The 21,152-nt window shown below is 43.8% G+C and overlaps 1 protein-coding gene across 2 annotated transcripts in view; it reads left to right on the top strand.

Moving 5' to 3' along the window:
* Positions 1 to 21,152, top strand: part of MYO5B (myosin VB) — a 374,307-nt gene that overhangs the window by 292,252 nt on the left and 60,903 nt on the right. For both annotated transcript variants that reach the window (XM_054986803.1, XM_054986802.1), the window contains exons 22-25: positions 4,824 to 5,060; positions 12,217 to 12,301; positions 16,674 to 16,822; positions 20,861 to 20,980. In XM_054986803.1, coding sequence (XP_054842778.1) covers positions 4,824 to 5,060; positions 12,217 to 12,301; positions 16,674 to 16,822; positions 20,861 to 20,980 — 591 coding nt within the window. The remainder of the gene's footprint in view (positions 1 to 4,823; positions 5,061 to 12,216; positions 12,302 to 16,673; positions 16,823 to 20,860; positions 20,981 to 21,152) is intronic.

Below are 21,152 nucleotides of genomic sequence, written 5' to 3'. Positions count from 1 at the left end.
AGAGAGGGACAGCGAGGTGTGTTAAGGAAGGCAGATGGGTAACAGATAACAAATCTTAATTGTATTATTCAAATTATAATTAAATGTGGGAGTCTAAATTCCCTGTTTGCACTGGATAGCACAGACCCAGATTTAAACAGATGGATCTGCTGCTATCGCACGTGGCTTGAACTTTAGATGGCATCTCGTTGCTCTGAATTTATGGGTGAGCAAAGGCAGAAGAACTCGAAGAGTAATTATCAAATTCCATATTGCACAGTGGCTACCAACTAGTAAAGTTTCTGGGCTTCATCTCATGAAATTATTTAAGTGGAACAGTTTGCTGTAAAGGGCAGATATATAATCAGAGGGAGCGAAAAGGCCTTATTGACCCTCTGGGTCCCATGAATTCCTTAAATTTGAAGTGGTTGAGGGTTTTTTTTGCACACAGGTCCACGATTACCTTGCACATCACTGTCCTGGAAAGGTCCCTGGGGATAGAATGTGCCGAGGGTGAGAGAACAAACTGAAAAGTAAAATACTGCCAAACAAGTGTATTATCAGTATACAACCCGGGGGGGGGGGGAGAGATTTCAAGAAGTCACAAGACAATTTTTAAGAAATTTTAAATAGTGCAAAGTACAAAGACAATTAATATAATTAATACAATATCATGAAATTCAACTGGTAGAGACAAAGTCCATACGGTAAAGAGTCCAACTGGTGAAGACCACACCATTAATATCTTTCTCTTTCTTTTTCTTTCATTAATAGATTAAATGGCAAAGATCATCAGATTATCTAGAAGCTGAAGCTGTATTTTGAAGAAACTTCAGCTCTGGCTGCATGTTTGAAGGAACTTCAGCTCTAGTTCTTCTAGATAATCTGATGGTCTTTGCCATTTAATCTATTAATGAAAGAAAAAGAAAGAGAAAGTTATTAACGGTGTGGTCTTCACCAGTTGGACTCTTTACCGTATGAACTTTGTCTCTACCAGTTGAATTTCATGATATTGTATTCATTATATTAATTGTCTTGGCACTTGGCACTATTTAAAATTTCTTAAAAATTGTCTTGTGACGTCTTGAAATCTTTTTTCCCCGGGTTGTATACTGAGATTGTTTAAAGTGTAGCTATCAAACAAGTGCATTAAGCAGGAGCTAAGTGTCAGGTCTTACAGTGCTTAAACCCGGTGCCATATGGGTCAAGCAGTGATGCTCTTCTCCCTGCATCACTAGAGAAAGGAGCTGCGGTCAGTTCAAGGCAGAGAACTGGCACCATAGCCCAGAATCCTCTAATCAAGTGATTGCATACAACCAATTTCATGCCACTACCTACCGCAAAGTCTCCAGATATGCTGCACTCAGCCTAGGCTTTGTGTGGTTGTGGGAAACTACCAGGTTGTTTCACTGTGGGTCATTCTACACGTTACTTCTTTTACGAGTTCCCCACGGAACCAACCCCTGCGCCGCACAGTCACACGTCAGCTCTGGGGAATGGCTTCTGTTTAAAAAAAGGAGAGTACAAATGGGGTTGGAAAGCTGTTGCCAGGGAAGGAGAGCTGATGCCTTTCCCCCAATTTTTTTCCTCATACAAGAACAGTGTGGGGCGGGGAATCCCCAGAAATGTGGAAATATCTCCCCTCCGCACTGTTTTTGCACAGGAAAAAAACATTGGGGGAAAGGCAAGAGCTCTCCCCCACCCCTCACTGGTGGCAATTTTCTGAGTCCATTTGCACTCGCTTTTTTATACATATATAAAAGCCATTGCCCAGAGCTGATGTGTCTGCATGGAGTACGGGTTGGCTCTGTGGAGAACTCATTAAAAAAGTAACATGTCGAGTAACCCTGTGTCACCAGTTTACATGCTCCAGGTATGGATCCCAACACCTGGGCATCTGATGCTCACAAGCTGTGGCCACAGATTTAAGCATCCTGACTTTGGTGTTCTTCACACTGTTGACTTGGAAGATTTTTGAAAGGCAGTTCATTCAGATGCAGGTTTTTTTGAGATCATTGGCAAAATCTGGGCCTGTTCTCTTTGCCACTAATTTTGTTGCTAATATCTGAAATGCCAGATTAGATTTCCAAAGTGTGGGATTCCTGAAATCTGAGTTTACAAGCTTTTGTGAGTAGGGAAGTATATAACCTTCATAACATTTGTTAAAATTGAATTTCGGGGATTTCTGAAATTCCCTTTTGAGTTTTGCCTAAGGAGTGTAGCTATACTGTGCTGTTCTAATTTGCCTGTGTGAGAATTTAATCATCACTGACATGAATGATTGCACTGAATTGTCAGTTTGGGATTTTCTGTAGAGGTTTTAAAATTCCCTATTACATGGCAGCATGAAGTTTGCTATCCAGCCATGGAGAATGTGTATAAATGTGTATAAAATAAGGGGGGGGGGGGAGAGAGAGAGAGAGAGAGAAGTGTCTTGACTGACTCATCAACACCCAGCCCAAATCCCTGGAACTAGAAACATGAAATTTGGGGAGAACATTCCTTTCATGATATAAACACCCACTAAGAAGGGAGTTTAAGAAATTTGCCCCCTTAAAGGGGTAAAAAGGGGTCAAATGTGTGTTCCCAAAGGGATACATTTTCCCTGTGTGGATGGCTCTCACCCTGACTCACAAGCGGAGGGGGAACAGCGCCTTTCTTCCACCTTTCCAAAGGGGCTTACCGAGGCCCTTGGAAAGCGAAAGGAGGAAGCCTGCAGTGGGTTGATTAATGTAGAGGACCGGGGAGAGGCGTCTTGCACCAAGGAAGGCATCCGCAGAACAGCCCTCCTCTCCCCGAAGCCGGAGGTATTTCAATTAGATATACGTAGATCCTTTTAAAAGTTTCTCCTTCCTTTCCTGGCGAGGCCCTGTTCACCGACAAGAACAACCTCGTCATCCCCGGACCTCTACCCATTCCCCTGGCAAGGATGTAAGCACTCCTGAGAGCCCCGGCACCTTTCTTCACGGCCTGGAGGGAGATTAAGGGGAGGGGAAATTGACAGAGCCTTCAGGGAGGCGAAGAGAAAACCCTCTCAGGTTTCCACTCTGTCTTTTTACGCTACAATTCCTGGCTAACATTGTGTCTCTCTTCACTTGAGCATCCTCGTGTACTGCATCTCATGTATAGAGACTGTCAGAGCCAAACTACAAGTGACAAAAGGCACAGGTTGGACACTTGTCAGCTTCCCTCAAGTTTTGATGGGAAATGTAGGCAGCTTGGCGGAATGTTGGACAAGTGACAGTTGAAAAGTCCATTGGACAGCAGTCAGAGAGCGAAGCTGCGAGACCAGGATGCCTACATTTCCCATCAAAACTTGAGGGCAGCTGACAAGTGTCCAACCTGTGTCAGGCGTCACTTGTAGCTTGGCTCTCAGTGAAGTAATGTTTCTCCTATTGCCTGTTTCCATGATGTATGAATATTCTCCGTGGGCCATTCTGAGAACTGTTAGTAGACTATACTACTGTGTTCTCTCTTGCTGTGAGAATGCTTCTACTTGATAGTTTCCACGTCGTTTAATATGTTGTGCCAAATTACTTATGTTTTGTTTCAGCTCCTTATTCAGATTTATGCTTGTTTTCACATTTCTGCAATCTATAACCTATTGTGTTGTTTATTGAACGTCCCAACCATTGATCGTACTGACTTACCGCTGTGTAATCCCCCTTGAGTCTCACTGGGAAAGACAGTCTATAAATAAATGAATAATGAGGGAGAGGGAGGAATGGGGCTGTGAGATGGAAACTTGTTGGACACTTGATGACACATTTATTGCATAAGGTCTAAAAATGCCATGAAATATAGCCTGTTGCTCAGTAATACTATAGCTTTATAAATTCTGGGTTGGATATCTCAGGTCTGTTTCATCAGCCAAAGAGACTGTTGTGTTAGAGGAAAGAGCCTTTCCTATTGAAATAGATTGGTGGGATCCAATCCAGGAAATATAAAATATAATGATCTGTAATAACTGATTCATATATTTTGTGGGGAGGGGGAGGTGTAGTGTGGAGTCGCTTTGTAAATTGGTCCTGAAAAGGGTGGTAAGTTAAGAAGTCGGCCCTGCTTTAAGAAGCCTAGGTTATCTATGGCCCAAGCTACAAGTGACGAATGACACTTGAACGGCAAGTGGATCGAGTGGAGAGCAAGTGGAGGGCAAGTGAACAGGGAGAAATACACAGTGTCATTCGTCACTTGTAGTTTGGCCCTATGTCTTCGATAAATTATGTTTTCCATTACGTGATGTCCTTTACTCCAATAACCAGGGTTTTTTTCTGGGAAAAGAGGTGGTGGAACTCAGTGGGTTGCCCTCGGAGAAAATGGTCACATGGCTGGTGGCCCCGCCCCCTGATCTCCAGACAGAGGGGAATTTAGATTGCCCTCTGTGCTGCTGAGTGGCGTGGAGGGCAATCTAAACTCCCCTCTGTCTGGAGATCAGGGGGCAGGGCCACCAGCCATGTGACTATTTTCAAGAGGTTCCAGAACTCCGTTCCACCGCGTTCCAGCTGAAAAAAAGCCCTACCAATAACAAAGGAGTCTTTCTTGATCAAATTCCTCTCTTTGATAGCATGGGCAGTAAAAAAGCTTGAGTATGACTTCCAGGATTACATTCAGTTTTTTCCCTTTTTTGCATCTGTTCCCTGGGTACGAGGGAATACACTTTGTTTTGAAATTTCAGCACTCAAGAGTGGTGAAATCTCATTAGAAACCTGCAAACAGATAATTACCGGTATCTTATTATTTCCTATGTTTGCGCAGCTTCTGGCGAACTCTTCTTCAGCAACAGAGTCAGTCTCATGCTTGGTCTCATGCTCATATATATTGCTCTCCTCCCCTCCCCATTGCAGAACAAAGAACACAAACTCCTGAATGAGCAACTGTCCACAGCCGCCTCTGTTTACTCCTTGGAAGTAGAGAAGCTAAAGAAGGAACTCGAACGATTTCAGCGGAAGAGCGGGGATGGAAACCAGATTGCGAGCTTGCAAGAAGAGATTGACACGCTCCGGTTGGCCCTGGAGAAAGCTCACGGCGAACGGAAGATTGTGGAAGACACCTACATGAAAGAGAAAGATGTACTCCAAAAGGTAACACTCTGCCAGGATTGTCCATCTCCCGTGACCGCTGTTTTGGGGCATCGTTATTCTATGGCTTGCGGCTCAATTCTATGACTTGCGGATCAATTGAACTCCAGTTTTCGTTCTACACAGTTGCCGTATCAATCAGCAAGACATTGTTCAAGACACCTCGGCCACATCCCTCAGGGCTGCTTCACAATGCCAAATTATTTGGGGTTGGGTACAAAAATGCTCAAAAAGCTGAGACTAGTGTGAACCCGGTAGACATTTCCACAATTGTGCTTTAAAAAAAAAAATTACGGAAGCTAGAATTGCAGAAATGGCTTGCTACACTGTTCTCTGCCAATGAAACACACACACACACACACACACACACCTGTTCATCTTCTTGCATGCATTTGAGAAATTGGGGACCCTGGAAACTTGATACCATTTACAGAGCTTAAGAGCGTCTTTATTGTCATAGGAACACTCATAAATAACCATGGAAAGGTTGGGGTGGCAGGTATTTTGATGCCTTCATATTGATATTCCAAAATATCCATTGTTTAAACAGAGAAGTAATGCCAAGACCTGTTAAGAGCCAGGATGTGGCTCAGTAGATGCAAAGCACATGTTTTGCATGCCTGGATCTCTGTCTGCCTTTTCCCACCTCTTTCCAGCAAGCAGCAGGGGAGAAATGGCAGGGTCAGAAGAGCGTCCCACAACGCTGTGTAACTGGAAGTGATGGCACCAGGTTTCTGGATCCTCTAACGTTCACCCAAAACCACAGAGTGTGGGGGGAATGCTAGAGCACCTGATGACCCAGTGATGTCACTTCCAGTTACACGGCTGGAAATGATGTCATGATGGCATAGGATGCTGTTACAGTGAGTCTCTGCCCCCTAAGTCTCCCAGGAGTTGCCAGCCAGCACTAGGGCTGGCAACTCTAGTGCGTGGTAAACTTTTGTATGTGTGCATGTGCGGCAAATAGTTCATCTCTTCAAAGTCACATTGGTGCTTGACACGTTGAATCTGTCTATAGCATACACTAGAGTTATTACCTAATGCTATTTCAATTTTTTTTAAAAAAAGCTTTCATTATATGGTAGCACCTATAAGACTAACAAAACTAGTGGTAAGGTATGAGCTTTCGTGAGCCACAGCTCACTTCTTCAGATACCTGAAGAAGTGAGCTGCAGCTCACAGAAGCTCATAATCTACCACTAGTTCTGTTAGTCTTATAGGTGCTACTTACAGGTGCTACTGGACTCTTGCTTGTTTCCACTGCTACAGACAGGCTAACACGGCTACCCATCTTGATCTTTCATTGTACCCTTTGTGAGTAAGTAAAACCGTATCTTTGAAAGCATTTCACTCATTCCAAAAGAGAGAAGAATATTTCATATGAGTTTTTTTACAGTGCTTCCCCAAATTTATGAATTTCTACTTGAAGAAATGGAGGGAGGAGTCCTTGAGAAAAGGGAAAAACACATCCTCCCCACCTCCAAATTGTCCTTTTTTAAAGGCCTTTACATTTCTGTGTAACAAGAGGGCTTTTCCCAGTAAGCCATTCTAGATGTCAATTGCTGTCATCCTGTTCAGTGGATTATGTTTGCTGCAAAAATGATAGTTCCTTAGGGGCCAGGACTGTGAATCATTCTCGATCATTCTACATGCATGCATGCTCATGTTCCCACAAGCCCTCATTGCTCATTTTGCAACATGGGACAGTTTTACTCCATGCTGTTGGCAAAGTGCTGACACGGGCCCAGTTGTACATGTCTCACACCCTGAGTCAGCCTCTAATAGAGCTATACACACAAGCCTGGCGCAGCGACATGCATATAGCCCCATTGCACAGAGTAGTAAGCTGCAGTACTGCATTCAAGCTCTGCTCACGACCTGAGTTCGATTCCAGCGGAAGCTGGGTTCAAGTAGCTGGCTCAAGGTTGACTCGCCCTTCCATTCTTCCAAGGTCAGTAAAATGAGTACCCAGTTTCCGGGAGGTAAAGTGTAGATGACTGGAGAAGGCAATGGCAAACCACTCCATAACAGAAAGTCTGCCAAGAAAATGTCGTGATGCGACATCCCCCCATGGGTCATTAATGATGCTTGAACAGGGGACTAACTTTACCTTTTTTACTGTTTAATGTGCAGTGACATGCATAGGAGAAAACCTAACAGCTGTGCTCAGGTGTGGAAGGGAAATGGCTACACCAAGTTTGTTTTGGAGACAGCGTTTGATAAAAGAGCTGCAATAGTTTTCTTGCTTTATGCAGATATATTTAGCATCAGCTACTGAAGTAACTTTTTGCAAAGCAGTTTGAGATCTTACTGTGATTGACGTTTTGCTCTGTGCCAGCCTCCGCTACTCAGTCAGGGCTTTTTTCCAAATGCCACGTGCAGCTATTGGTAAAATAACTCTACTGATTCTGCCTGTCAAAACTGAGGAATGGAGTGTGAATGCTGATAAAATTGGGCAACCTGTGTAGAAATAGGAGGCTTAGCAGGGGTGTATTGTTAGCCTTTCCAAAACAGAAGGGGGGAACTCTCTTTTATAATGCCAATATTTAAAACCTCCTTTCACAAGGGGCTTGGAATCCACATGCATTCCGTGGAGCAATTTTCCAAATTACAGGTGGTCTGCTGTGAGCTTGAATTGAAGAGGAACGCGGCAATGAAATTTTGAACACTGGCCTGCAAGTTGCGTCCATGCACAGCACAACAGAGCATCACCGATCACTCTGTGGGTAGATAGAATTATCTCAGGTGGACCTTATTATTTCACCAATTTTGCCTTCACGTTATGAGAAGCTTTCAAGCTGCACCAAGCTCTTTACCTTCAAACAATAAAAAAGCAAGAACTGTTAGTATACGTTATATGAGAGTATAAATTCGTCACACTACTGCAGACAGCAAACAGTTTTTATAATACCTTAGGTGTTTGGATTTCAGCAGTTGTAGTGTCACTAGAACGTGGTGGCAAATGGATCTTTGACATCCATTGAAATACTTCAGGGATGTGTTTGGTGTTTTCCCCGTTAGGTGTCATCTCCAAATTTGCATACATTTAGAAAATAAAATTTAAATGCGTCTTGTTTAGCCACTGCTTAGACTTCTCACAGAAGGCATCACTCCTATGCTTTCAAGTCTATCTCTGGGCTCTCCACTTTCAACATTCTCAGGAAGCTGAACTCTGTGCCCCGTCCTGCATTCTGCACTCCTGTGGAATCAAAGCGCAAGCACAACCCAGGGGGTGCAAAATAGTAAAGAGTCCAGTAGCAGATCCATCTGACGAAGAGAGCTGTGGTTCTTGAAAGCTTATGCTACAATAAAGTTGGTTAGTCTTAAAGGTGCTACTGGACTCTTTACTATTTTGCAACTGTAGACTAACACGGCTAACTCCGCTGGATCTATAAACCAGGGTTTGTTTACTTACCTGTAGGAAGAGTCATTGTGGGTGGGGGTGTATGATGGGGGGCCCCGCCTTGAAATGTGGTCTAACAGATACCTAGCCTAGTCCCTCCCACCAGGATTGTTCAAGAGGCCCCGGAGATATGGCAGAGGCCTTTTTGGCCATCTCCCATTTCATGTAGGGAGAGGAACCACCAAGGGAAAGAGAATAACTCTTTTGTGCTCCTGTTAGCCTTGCTGGCTCTCGAGGCTTAAAGTAACATGAAAGAGCCACACTTCCCTCTCTCCTGCATATGCATTCAGTGGGGTGGCGCTCCTAACTTGGGCAGGATGGGGTAGCATCTTGCCTGGAGCCCCAAATTTAGAGATGGCCTCGCTTTACCTGTTTTTCCAGGGTGAAGTTCTTTGGGAAACTTCAATGATGCACGGAACTTTCCCCAAAGTGGACACTGGGAATGTCTGCCAATCTGTGTCTTCTCTTACAGCTTGGATGAGTTCACAGAATGAGGTTTTTCGTGCTTGAAACGTAACATCCTGATGACACCCCTACACTCACAGTGTACTGATATCCAGAGGAGTTAGCCGTGTTAGTCTGTAGCAGCAAAATAGAAAAGAGTCCAGTAGCACCTTTAAGACTAACCAACTTTACTGTAGCATAAGCTTTCGAGAATCACAGGTCTCTTTTGTATCTGACGAAGAGAACTGTGATTCTCGAAAGCTTATGCTACAGTAAAGTTGGTTAGTCTTAAAGGTGCTACTGGACTCTAGCGTACTGAGAGAGACTGTTGTGCGTGCCTGGTTGAAACGAACAAGAACTGTGCCAGAATGCTTTCAAAAGCTGTAGGAAATTTCATTTCACATCCCCTGCCCCATCCCATGGTAAAACCACAAACATCTAGGATGATGAAATGCTTAATAATTGTTTAATGACTCTACGATCATTTTTAAACAGATTCTTGAGCTGTGTAATAAGCTTGTCACTGGAGAGCTAAGTAAAAACAAACTTCCCTTTATTGCATGGTGTTTGTGTTTTAATAATCGTACACTCTGCCAGTTTTAAACAAAAAAAAAAGTTAAAATTTCTAAGTTGGGATAGGGGTCCCCAACCTTTTGGAGTCTGTGGGCACTTTTAGAATTCTGACATGTGTGGTGGGCCAAGCCACAAAATGGCTGCCACAATATAGCTGCTACAGGAGGTGGAGCTAGTCACAAAATGGCTGCTACCACTTACTTTCATTCACACAGTGAAGATCCTTGAGCTGTGGAAACAGCTGCTTCCAAAGCAACGTATTTAAAATATGCACAGCCAGTCTCCAGTGGCCAATCTGAATCTATGCTTGGCAAAAGCCTCCTCTGGCCACACCCACTTTCTAAAAACACTTGGTGGGCATCAGGAAAGGTGTCAGTGGGCACAGTGGTGCCCAGAGGCACCACGTTGGGGAAACCTGGCTTAGAGGCAGCACTGCAGCTATTTCATACTTACTTAGCATCAAATACGCTTAGCTCTGAAGCAGAACATAATTGTGTAAATAGTCACAGCTCAGGGGGTCTGCAGTCTCTGTTAAATGAGAGCCTTATGGAAAAATTAAGCAGCACCAGTGGGAAGGGTAGCCAAAGAAACTCTTCGGTTGATAACTGGCTCTTGAAGGAAGAAATTAATTAGGTGTTTTGAGCTTTCTGTTGGTGCTGACTTGTACAAGCTTTTGAGTTTTATAGAATTCTTAGGCATGTCTCAAGAGCATGAATTTTTCTGCATCAGTTAAAAAAGTCACTAAAAAGGGTAATCCTCTCATTGTCTTAGATGAGTTGTTTTAAGACCTTTCCTTCAGGGAATCGGACCCATGTTGACTCCTCTACTGAGGCACCCTTGAATTGTCTGTCATGGAACCCAAACACATTGCACAACATCCTGGGACTTGTTCAGAGCCCCACGCTTAGTTCATGAAGGGCTTTGGCTAGGCCTGTTTGACCTGAACTGGCCTGTATGAGCCGAGTGGGCCATAAAACACTTCCAGCAGTTTCCTCAGACTTCATGTTGCAGAGAAGAGCTAGTAGCAATCGGCAAACGTGTCTTCCAGGGCTGGCATTATTGGGCCTCTTGAGACAGTTTATCACAGCCTGCCTTCTCTCTCTGGATAGAGGCTGTAGTGGCAGTGAGGTCCTCTGGAAGGAATGTCTTCTCCTGGAAGACTGGACTTGGGGCGTGCTACCTATTCTCCCTTGGCATACATGCCGTCTTCTGCCTCCCCCCTTCCTCTGCTAGATAACTACTCCTGCCTATCTTCCAAAAGAAGCAGCAGCTGCTGCCACCCAGAACAAGCAAGCCAATAGCAGCTATCTTAGTGGTGGCAGTTGTTAGTTGGTAACTTAAGAGAAGCTTCCGCCATTTATTTGCCTGTCACATCCGTGTCACAGCTCTGCTTGGGAGGGAGCCAGCTGGACCCCAGTGCCTGGTACCAGCCTCGGGTGCTTGTTTACCATTATGGATCTTCTCCTCAAGGAAAACCCAATAAGCTCTCAATGAATTCCAGAGTTGTCTGGCAAACAGTTTGAAGACCCTACCCCTATTTACCCATCTTCTGAGCAACATTTTCTTAAAGGTTAAATTTCTTTTATTAACATATACGATACAATAAACATAACTATTTACATTTGAGTTTTACAGGATAGGAACAGTAGACTGTTTTCATTGGTACTTGCTTAACATTAAGGTAGCAAAAAGTTGAATAAAATTCTATAGATTTTACTTTTTATATCGTTTAGTTTTGGCATTGTGCGTTAAAGCTTCTTTATCTGTTGATTTTGAGCATATTTATGAATTTAGGATTGATTTATAAACTGAATTTGAAGCCGATGTGTCATTTTTTGTAATATATTCAATGAAAGGCATCCATCTTTCCAGGAAATCTGTTGTTTGGGGATATATAGCTGAATTATGGAGGCTGTCTGTAATTTTTTCAATGATAAAATGATCCCAGACCTTAGAATACCCTAAGTCTGTTGAAGGGTTTGTTTGCGCATTCCAGCTATAAGCTATTGATGTTTTAGCAGCAATCAGTAGGCTGGATGTGAGATCACGTTTGATAAGGGGGAGATTTAAATTATGCCATTGGTCCAGGAATATTATTTTGGGATGTAAGGGGATGCTGTATCTAGCTATATAGTAAATATGCCTTAATATTTCATTCCAAAAGATATTTATTTATTTTTGTATTGCCGCCAAGAGGGGGCTTCTGAGCAACATTTGAAAGCTTTCCTCCAACCTGAGAAGCTTTCCTCCAACAAGTAGCTCTTTCGTTGGAGGAAGAGCCATTTAAGTTGGAGGAAGTTTTAGGTGGGCAGCCATGTTGGTTTGTAGTAGAACAGCAGGATTTGAGTCCAGTGGCACCAACAAAATTTCCAGGGTGTAAGCTTTTGAGAGTCAGAGCTTCCTTCTTCAGATATCAGATAAGACTGAGGAAGGCTCCTGCAAGAAATTCCATTTATACTAAAAATTTGGTCAGTAAAAAAAAGAACCTAGGCAGTTGCGTTCTCTGTAAGTTGCCATGGGCAGAGGATGCAGTTTCATTTGTTGGAAAGAAAAGTAACCCTTTCATTGTGTGGTGGAATTTCTGTTACTCCAATGATGGAAGGAGGACAAAAAAGAAACCGGTTTAACTGTAAAAGCCAGCCAGGTGAAACTCGATCGCCTGTACAGAGTTGACTGACCTTGGATTGGCCTACGTTGTGAATGGTAATATCGCTGCCTTTTTCTCCGCCTCCTCCTTAGCGAATATCGGACTTGGAAGAAGAGAACACGTTACTGAAAGAGGAAAAAGAAGTGCTCAACAACAGCCTCTTGTGTCAGTCAGAAGGTAAGGAAGGAACAGCATATGGCTTTGTTAATGCAAATAGTAAACTGAAGGGTTAGCCATTTCTTTTTTGTTGCAAGGCAGAAACATATAGCAGCTGTGAAGAATAAATAGAAATGTGCTAATCTTCCAAAAGTCCTTCTCTTGCAAACCAGTATTTGTGGAGTATCTCTCCAGGGGAGACCGTGTGGGCACCACAAGAATGGAAGCATATTTAATTACTTCCAGTGGGGACTACATCAGGGTTAAGCCTTGGTTAAAGCATCGAAGGGATTTTAGTCTCCCTTCAATTACAGTCCAGGATTTAATCGGAGCAGCTGGAAAGGGGAGCTGCCTGCAAACAGAATGACGATTTAAGAACAAGATGTTTCCCTGCAGCCCTCTTTGCTACATGACAAAGGGCTTGTTTAACATGACAGGGCACACGGCAAGCGAATCTCTTTTAAAAGCCCAGTTAAACTTCGACAAAGTGAGAGGCAGATCAGCTGGGAGAGCAATGGAGCATCTAAGTGATGTGAGCCCCTGATGAGAATACCTTTCTGCTGTATATTGGGTTGCAGAAGCTCCTAGCTGGGATCAAGAATTTCCCTTCATTTATAGATCAGACGTGCATAGGTTGTGGAGCTAACTTTATTTATTCCAGCTGTGCAGTGTTGTGAAAGGGATAGCGATCGTCGTTTTTAAGAAAGCTCGCCAGACCTTTCACAGCATGAACCCAGCCTCATAAAATTACCCTGTTGGTCACAGGGTAGCTAACGGGATATGTTAGCCTTCAGTTTTGACCCTTCCCTCGTTCATTGTTCTGAATAGTGTGTGAGGGGCACACCTTTATATACACTTGTTTTAAAACGAGCTGAACAGTTGCTGCAGAGTCATAAGGCAGAACATGTTGGCTAGAGAGCCAGTTTAGTAGGGTGGAAATACACATTATGAAGTACCTAGGGATGCTCAAGTGAACCTCATTTTACATGTCCCCTCTGCAACTTTCCATGCACTTGCTCGCACAGTCACAGTTCCATTTGCTCTACATAAATGCATTCACACAGATATCGGTTCCTCCTCAACTGCTAAAAATATCCCAGTTTCCCCCACCTCCATTCCTTGAAATGCAGATCTTGACACTTTCTCATACCTTAAAGAAATGCAAATTGGCAAATCGAAGGAGCCTACAGTACTTGATCTCGCACTGAGGGACTCGCTTGCAGATGCAATCACACAAAGGGAGCTCTTGTGAAAGTGGCATTAGCATGCGCCAAGCAAGAACAGCCTGCATGTGAATTGAGGGCCACACATATAGTCCCGCACTTGAGCATCCCTAGGTACTTAGTTTTTCCACCCTCAAGTAGTTAGAGTAACTGACTAGGAACCCACTCTGTCGTAGAAGCTAATGGGGTAACCTTGGGCTTGTCACTCTCAACCTATTCTATCTCAGATTAGGGTGGTGGTTACTATAAAATGAAAGAAAGGAGAACAGTCTTGTAAACCGCTTTGGCACTCCGTTGGGAAGAACAGCAGAATATAAGTTGGTAAATGAATAAATGATATGAGCCCTATCCAATAGGGACCATCAACAATTTGGTTTTTCCTTGCTACCATCTGAGAGCCAAGCTACAAGTGACGAACAACACTTGAACGGCAAGTGAACAGACTCATGTGTATTCCTCCCTGTTCACTTGCGCTCCATTTGAGTAGAGCGCAAGTGGAGCACAAGTGAACGGAGGAATGCACGCGAGTCTGTTCACTTGCCGTTCAAGTGTCATTCGTCACTTGTAGCTTGGCCCACAGCTTTGTCAGTAATCTGCAGAACCGTTTTCCCCCACGGCTTTTGCTAAAGGATGGGAAACCGGGATGGGTGTGCACACTTACTTTATACTCTTCAACTTCATTGTTTACAAAATTTTGAAAGTAACAGCCAATAGCTAATGCAATAACTGTAGTCTTCTCTCTTAAAAATGTTACGTCTGTCTTCACCCTGAAATTCAAATGCAATGAAAGTTAGTGCTTTTAAATTCAGACATATTGTTAGATGGTGGTTATTGCAAGCACTAGATGCTGTAATATTGCCAGCGCAAAGCTTTTAGAACTAGGTATCCATCACAAAAGGTCCTTAGTAATTTGGGAAGCTGCCAGATTTTTTAAAAAGGTGCTCAGCAGCCATCATTTGCCATTTAGACAAAGAGAAGAAGCTCAAGTACTCATTGCTGTTTCGGAATATATTTTGTCTGTGCCTTCTTGGCGTATGCATGTGAAAAGTTATCCTCTCTTTTCATTTGTACTAGAAAATATTTTAGGTTGAATAGAATTGCTGGAAGATATTCAGGCATCTTCTCACACTATTGATTCTTAAAGGAGTATTCCAGCTTTTATATCTTCAGGTTCTCGGATAGTCCATATCCTCTGCTATACTGCACTGAATTTGTACAGATGTGGCCTATTTATTAATTTCCTGTCCCTTACCTAAAGAAACACGGCTGGAATTGGAAAAGAATCACACTTACTCAGGACCAAGCTACAAGTGACGCCTGACGCAGGTTGGACGCTTGTCAGCTTCCCTCAAGTTTTGATGGGAAATGTAGGCGTCCTGGACTTGCTGCTTGGCTCTCCAACTGCTGTCCAATGGACTTTTCAACTGTCTCTTGTCCAACATTCCGCCAAGCTGCCTACATTTCCCATCAAAACTTGAGGGAAGCTGACAAGTGTCCAACCTGTGTCATTCGTCACTTGTAGTTTGGCCCTCAATATGGTCTCTGGACAAACAAGTTTTGTATTGCTTCAAAAACCTGCAAAGTTTGCTTGATTATAATGCAGCACAAAAATGGGGATATGAACCCCAAGAGAAGCAGTGGCTCTAACATACCATGTTGTCTGTTCACAGCTTGAGAAAGGGTAGCAGCAGTCCTTAGGCATATATACTTGAAAGTAAGAGCTACAAAAACCAATGGGATTTATTTCTGATTAAACATGGCTAGGATTTGGATGATTAAGGGAGTAGAAAATCAAAACTCTGCTATATTGGTGCTGGAGGCTCTCTAGAAAGGAGAGTCTCATTTCTCTTCCTTTACTGGAAAAGGAGATTAGACTTACTGAGGCCTAGTTGTGGCCTGTTTGCTTTTTGGTTGTTGTATTCCAATAAACACTGTTTCTTCGATTGCTGCTGCCTCCACTACTAATTCCTTCAGCCTAGAGATACATCACCAACCAATGTTGTACCCAGGGCTCATTTTGAGGAGGAACGTGCAGGAATGCAGTTCCAGCAGTTCTAGGGTTGCCAGCCTCCAGGTAGTGGCTGGAGATCCCCCGGAATTACAAGTGGTCTCCAGGCCACAGAGATCAGTTCACCTGGAGAAAATGGCTACTTTGGGGGGTGGACTCTATGGAATTATGCCATGCCAAGGTCCTTTCCCTCCCCAAACCCCACTTTCTCCAGGTTTCTTCAGGTTTCACCCCCAGATCTCCAGGAATTTCCCAACTTGGAGCTGGCAACCCTAGGCAGTTCCCCAAAGAGATCACATGTCAGGTGGCCCCACCCACCTGTCTCTTGGCCATTTTGGGGCTGTTTCAGCCTGGATCAGGCCTCTGACAGGTGGTGGATCACTCTCCCACTCAGCAGTTGCCTGATCCTGACCATTTTGGACCACTTTTTGGCCATTTTCAGCCCCTTTTTGCCATTTTGGGCTCAATTTCGGCTCTGAATGGCCAGGATTGGGACCAAAACAGCCAGAATAGGTGATGTCCAGGGGGTGTGGCATATGCAAATCAGTTATGCGAATGCCACACTTCTGGTGATGCCAAGGGGCGTGACATATGCTAATTAGTTACGCTAATGAGTTCTTCCAGCTCTTTTTCTATGAAATGAGCCCTGGTTGTACCAACCAAATCTTCCAGGACATTTCATTGCAAATCTAAGAGTGGCCATTCTCCTACAGAGAAGTTTCAAAAGGAGGTTACAACATGAGATTGCAGAACTAATTTCTGCAAGTTCAGGACAATGGACCTCCTTCCCCTGGGCTGAATTGGGACACATGGATGCTAATTTTCTGCATTGGCCACCTCTTTGCATATCTCCCGGTGCTAATCAAGCTGATTATATTTTGCCTTGTGTCTCTGCATCCTGACTCCGACATGCCCTTCATAGCAAAACCCCTCCCCACCTTCTGACCTAGATATAAGGGCTGATGGATTCACAAAAGCTTATAACCTAGAAACAATTTATTGATATCTAAAGTGCTATTGGACTCAAAAGTTGTTCTGACACCATAACTCCAACTTGGAGTTGACTGCAATTCTTCTTTGTCCAGATCGAAATCTCTCTCTCAAGCAATGTGGTTGTTTTAATTCACTTGAAACACATATCTGTGTTTCTTTTTTTAAAAAGATGAATTTGCACAAAATGCTGCTGAGGAAAATATCTTGATGAAGAAGGAGCTAGAAGAGGAGCGAGTCCGGTACCAGAACCTCGTGAAGGAATATTCAAGGCTAGAGCAGAGATACGACAACTTGCGGGACGAGATGACTGTAGTAAAGGTAATGGAAAAGCATTGAATGCCAGTACCCCATTTAGATATCCGTATCCAGGTAGCCTGATTTTGTCAGATCTCAGCTGCTAAGCAGGGTCAGCTCTGGTTGGTATGTGGATAGGAGATCATGAAGGAAGTCCAGGGTTGCTACACAGAGGCAGCAACGGCAAATCAGCTCTGAATATCTCTTGCCTTGAACACGCTGTGAGGTCACCTTGAAGACCCTACAGGGTTGTCATAAGTTGGTTGCCGCTTAGTGGCATGCATGCACATGTTCTATCACTGGCAATATTTGTGTAATTGCTTCCCTGTCCCCAGCGTCACACCTTTTCAAAATGTGTTTGTAATACCGCTGTCCTCCTATAGCTGGTTTGAAAATTCAAAGCCAAACTACATTGATGATAATCATATTCCGCTCTTTTTATCCTGCCCTTCTTCCAAGGAGCTCAGAGTGGCTTGGTTATCTCCCTGCTTTTACTTTATCCTCACACCAGTCACCCTGTGAGGCAGGTTAAGCTGAGAGAGAGTGACTAACCCAAGATCACCTAGTAATCTTGAGAGTCTGTGTAGATAAGACATCTGACATGAAGATGCTCGAGTGAAGAGAAACACAATGTTAGCCAGGAAAGGTAGGCGACAGAGCAGAAGGCTTCGTCACTTTCATCTCTCTACAAAGAGCCGGAAGATTGCTCCTCGATTTGTTAATTTCCCCTTCCCCTTTCTCCTCCCTGAAGGTTATGTTGATTTCACCTCCCGGGTTGGGGGAGGCAAAGAAGAAATAAACAAACCCTCCGAGGAGAGATCTCGCAGCTCTTTGTAGAGAGGTGAAAGTGATGAAACCTTCTGCTCTGTCACCTACATTTCTCAGCTAACATTGGGTCCTTATATAAGATGTCCTAAGATGTCTCGTCTATAGAGACTCTGAGTGGGGATTTGAACCAAGGTTTCTCCAGGTCTAGTCTAGAACTAGGGTCAAACTCCATGATACATTTGGCCATAAGTCAGGTCAGGGTTTCCCTCATCCAATTCACTTCCATGGCTCCCAGGGCAGGGGGAGCCCAAGCTCCACTTATACTGAATACTGCATGTTCAGCCCCCAAACCAGGCTAAAATCCCCCCAGGGCAATTCAGCTGCGGGGAGAAGCTAAAGTCTCTCCTTCCCCAGTGTTATGCAGTTTGGCCTTGTTTGCCATCACTATTCTGACTTAGGGCTGGGCTTCCATACTAAAGAATGCAGGCTTACTTCACCGAGCATGATGTTTGAATGAGAGGATGCAGCATGTGGAAGGTCTCTTAAGTGGGCTTGAAGACCACCCTTGTTGGTCACAGCCTGCATCTCGTATTAGGTTTAGGTTATGATACACCATAAGTATCTCCATTATGCTTGCTCAAAGTCACTTTAATACAGAAGACATGTGTTGTGTGTTATGTGCCGTCAAGTCGCCTCCGACCTATGGCAACCCTATGAATGAAAGACCTCCAAAACGTCCTATCATTAACAGACTTGCTCAGATCTTGCAAACTGGAGGATGTGGCTTCTTTTATTGAGTCAAGCCATCTCGTTTTAGGTCTTCCTCTTTTCCTACTGCCTTCCACTTTTCCTGTCTCATCTGTGCAAGGACACTTGGCTGGCCCAGGATAAGCCAGTTGATATAGTGCCAGTTCCAGGTTTTGGGGGGCCCAAGAGCCCCCTTCTGCCTACCACCAGACCCCCTCATGCCTCTCCTTCCCACCCTCCCTTCTGCATGTCCCCCCCACCTGACTGTACATCCTCCCCCTACTCAGAAACCCTCCAAGCACCTGTGTTCACAAGCACCTTCACTACATTCACGCCCTTTCCCCAGCTGCACTGGCTGGTGCCTGCAGATGGCAGTGCTGCTGCTATAGGCGCCAGGAAAGTTGCCACCCATGCACACTTCCCCATCAATGCTAGGAACTGGGAGCATGGGTGGTGGAGCACTGCAAATGAATAGGCAGGGAAGGGAGCATGGGTAGGTGGCAAGTGAGGTGCATGGGTGGGTGAGGGAGATCAGCAACAGTGGGCCCTGCCAGAAGCCCTGGGCTCCAGCAGTTGCCCCATCTCTAGGGATGCTGACACCAGCCCTGTGTTGGAGGGTTTGCATTTTTGTGTTCTAGGATATACCACACTTGCCATTTTCTAGCATGGGAGAGGATACATGCATACTAAACACACACACACACACACTTGACATATACTGGAGCAAATATACTTTGTGCTGGTGGAGATGATTGGCAGATGAGGTTGCACATCTTTAAGCCTGCATCTGTTTGCAGGAACATTAGGGAAAAAATAGGTGCTAATTTAGAATTGCGTTGCTAGTTACCATGTGAATTAACAGTGAATTCCTGCCACGTTCCCTGCTGCTTTAAATATATTAAGTTCCTTTTTAATGAAGTCGACTCTTACGTGTGGTCTTATTATTTTATTTATACTAGAGATGACATTGAATTTTGTGACCATTCAGTTTTGGGTCAGTAGTTGGGGCTGCTTCTGTGATTTCTCAGGATGAAAATATAATTTCCCTGAGCAAAAGAATATTTTGATAGTAAAAGTGTTGGCTGTTTTTGAATCAAATGTTATACATCTTATAAACTGTAAAAGAAATAAAATATGGGAGAACTAGCCAAGAAAATAGGTAGGATTAAAATTTTCATTACAAATATATGCATAGTGGAGAAAGGTCATAATTGTATTTAAGCAATTTCTATCCTGCCCAATCAGCCTAAGGCATCTCCTGAGGAAGTTGTCAATAAAGACATTAAAACAGCATAACAAGCACTAAATACTCAATAGCAATTAAATGAGAGTGACAACCATAAAAGCAGTAAAAACAGTAGCTCATAATGTTTTAATAACCATTAACCCCCACCCCCATTACACACACGCACAATTATGGGAAGAAGAAAAACTAATAAATCCAAAGTGGTGGTGGGACGAAATTCAACAAAAAGCCTGGGAGAACAGAAATAGTTTTAGCTGGTGCTTTAGACTGAACACTCAGGGCCAAGCTACAAGTGACAAATGACACCTGAATGGCAAGTGGATTGAGTGGAGGGCAAGTGAACAGGGAGAAATACACTTGCCGTTCAAGTGTCATTCGTCACTTGTAGCTTGGCCCACAGTCTTTGGGGAGAGAGTACCACAGAGAAAGACCCTTTCCTAGCAGCCAGCCTGCCCACCTTATTTCTTAAGGTGGGAGCATATGACACTCCAGAAGACCTTAACTGATGGGAAGGAAGCCGAGAGTCTTTTAAGTATCCTAGTACAAATGTTTCAGGGCTTTAAAGGTGTAATAACCAGGGCTGTGATTTGCCCCTGGAAATGATTCAGCAGACATGTTCCTTTTAGGGTAACCCTTCCTGGAACAGGCAAATGCCATTCTTATGAAAGCACTCCCAGTGAGTTCCACAAGTAACCATATTCTGCAATCCTTGCAGTCTCTGCAGAGTCTTTAAGGGCAGCCAGTGTTATTTCGTGTGTCCCATCCTCAAACCCCCGAGTGTAATTTTAAAAACATTTTGCCCACCTTATGAGTCAAGACTGAAAGAGGATGACTTTCCCAAGGAACACTACAGAGAAGTCACTGAATCTCAAGCCTCGTGTGCCTTTGGGAGCCAGTTCCACCTAATAAAATAAAATCCGTCATCTGGCAACTGTACAAATTAGGCAAGTTAGCAAAAATTGTAGTGTTTTTCTTGAGTTACGTAAGTTATTCTTCTTCCGGAAGGGCTAGAATCTTGATGGAAACACTAAACAGTGAGCCAAGAGTCCTAAGAGAACTGAATTTTGGAATAATATCATATTCTTCTCCATATTTTTCTGCATGGCCCCAGAATTGTGCCATACCTACAAGACTGGACTTTTGCAAGAGGCACATCAGCAACCCATTCCAATAAAATAACTTTTTTCCTATGTGTGCACCCACAGGAATTCTTCCAAAAACAATCTGCATTACATCTCCTGGCCCTTGGTTTCTCCTTCTGTTAAATAACTGGAAAAAATCTTTTCTTTTTTTTGGGACAGCAAACCCCAGGGCACAGAAGAAACCCATCCAACCAAAGCAGCCTTGAATCAGACTCCAATTACCCATCAATTTCTACATCTGAGGTTGGAGACACGGAAGATGCGATCCAGCAAGTGGAGGTAAGGAAACGAGAGTTTAAACAGAGGAGGCAGCAAGTGGAGGTAAGGAAACGAGAGTTTAAACAGAGGAGGCAGCGGAGTGACCCAGACATGAAATGTCTGACTATTTTGCTTCCTGTGCAAAATATGGCAAAGCCAGCACTAATTATGCAGGGAGCTGCAAATGTCAAGC

The sequence above is a fragment of the Eublepharis macularius genome, chromosome 8 (assembly GCF_028583425.1).
Source record: "Eublepharis macularius isolate TG4126 chromosome 8, MPM_Emac_v1.0, whole genome shotgun sequence".
In the NCBI taxonomy this organism is placed as follows: domain Eukaryota; kingdom Metazoa; phylum Chordata; class Lepidosauria; order Squamata; family Eublepharidae; genus Eublepharis; species Eublepharis macularius.
Note: the sequence above shows the minus strand (reverse complement) of the source record. Positions and strands in the feature narration are given on the sequence as shown.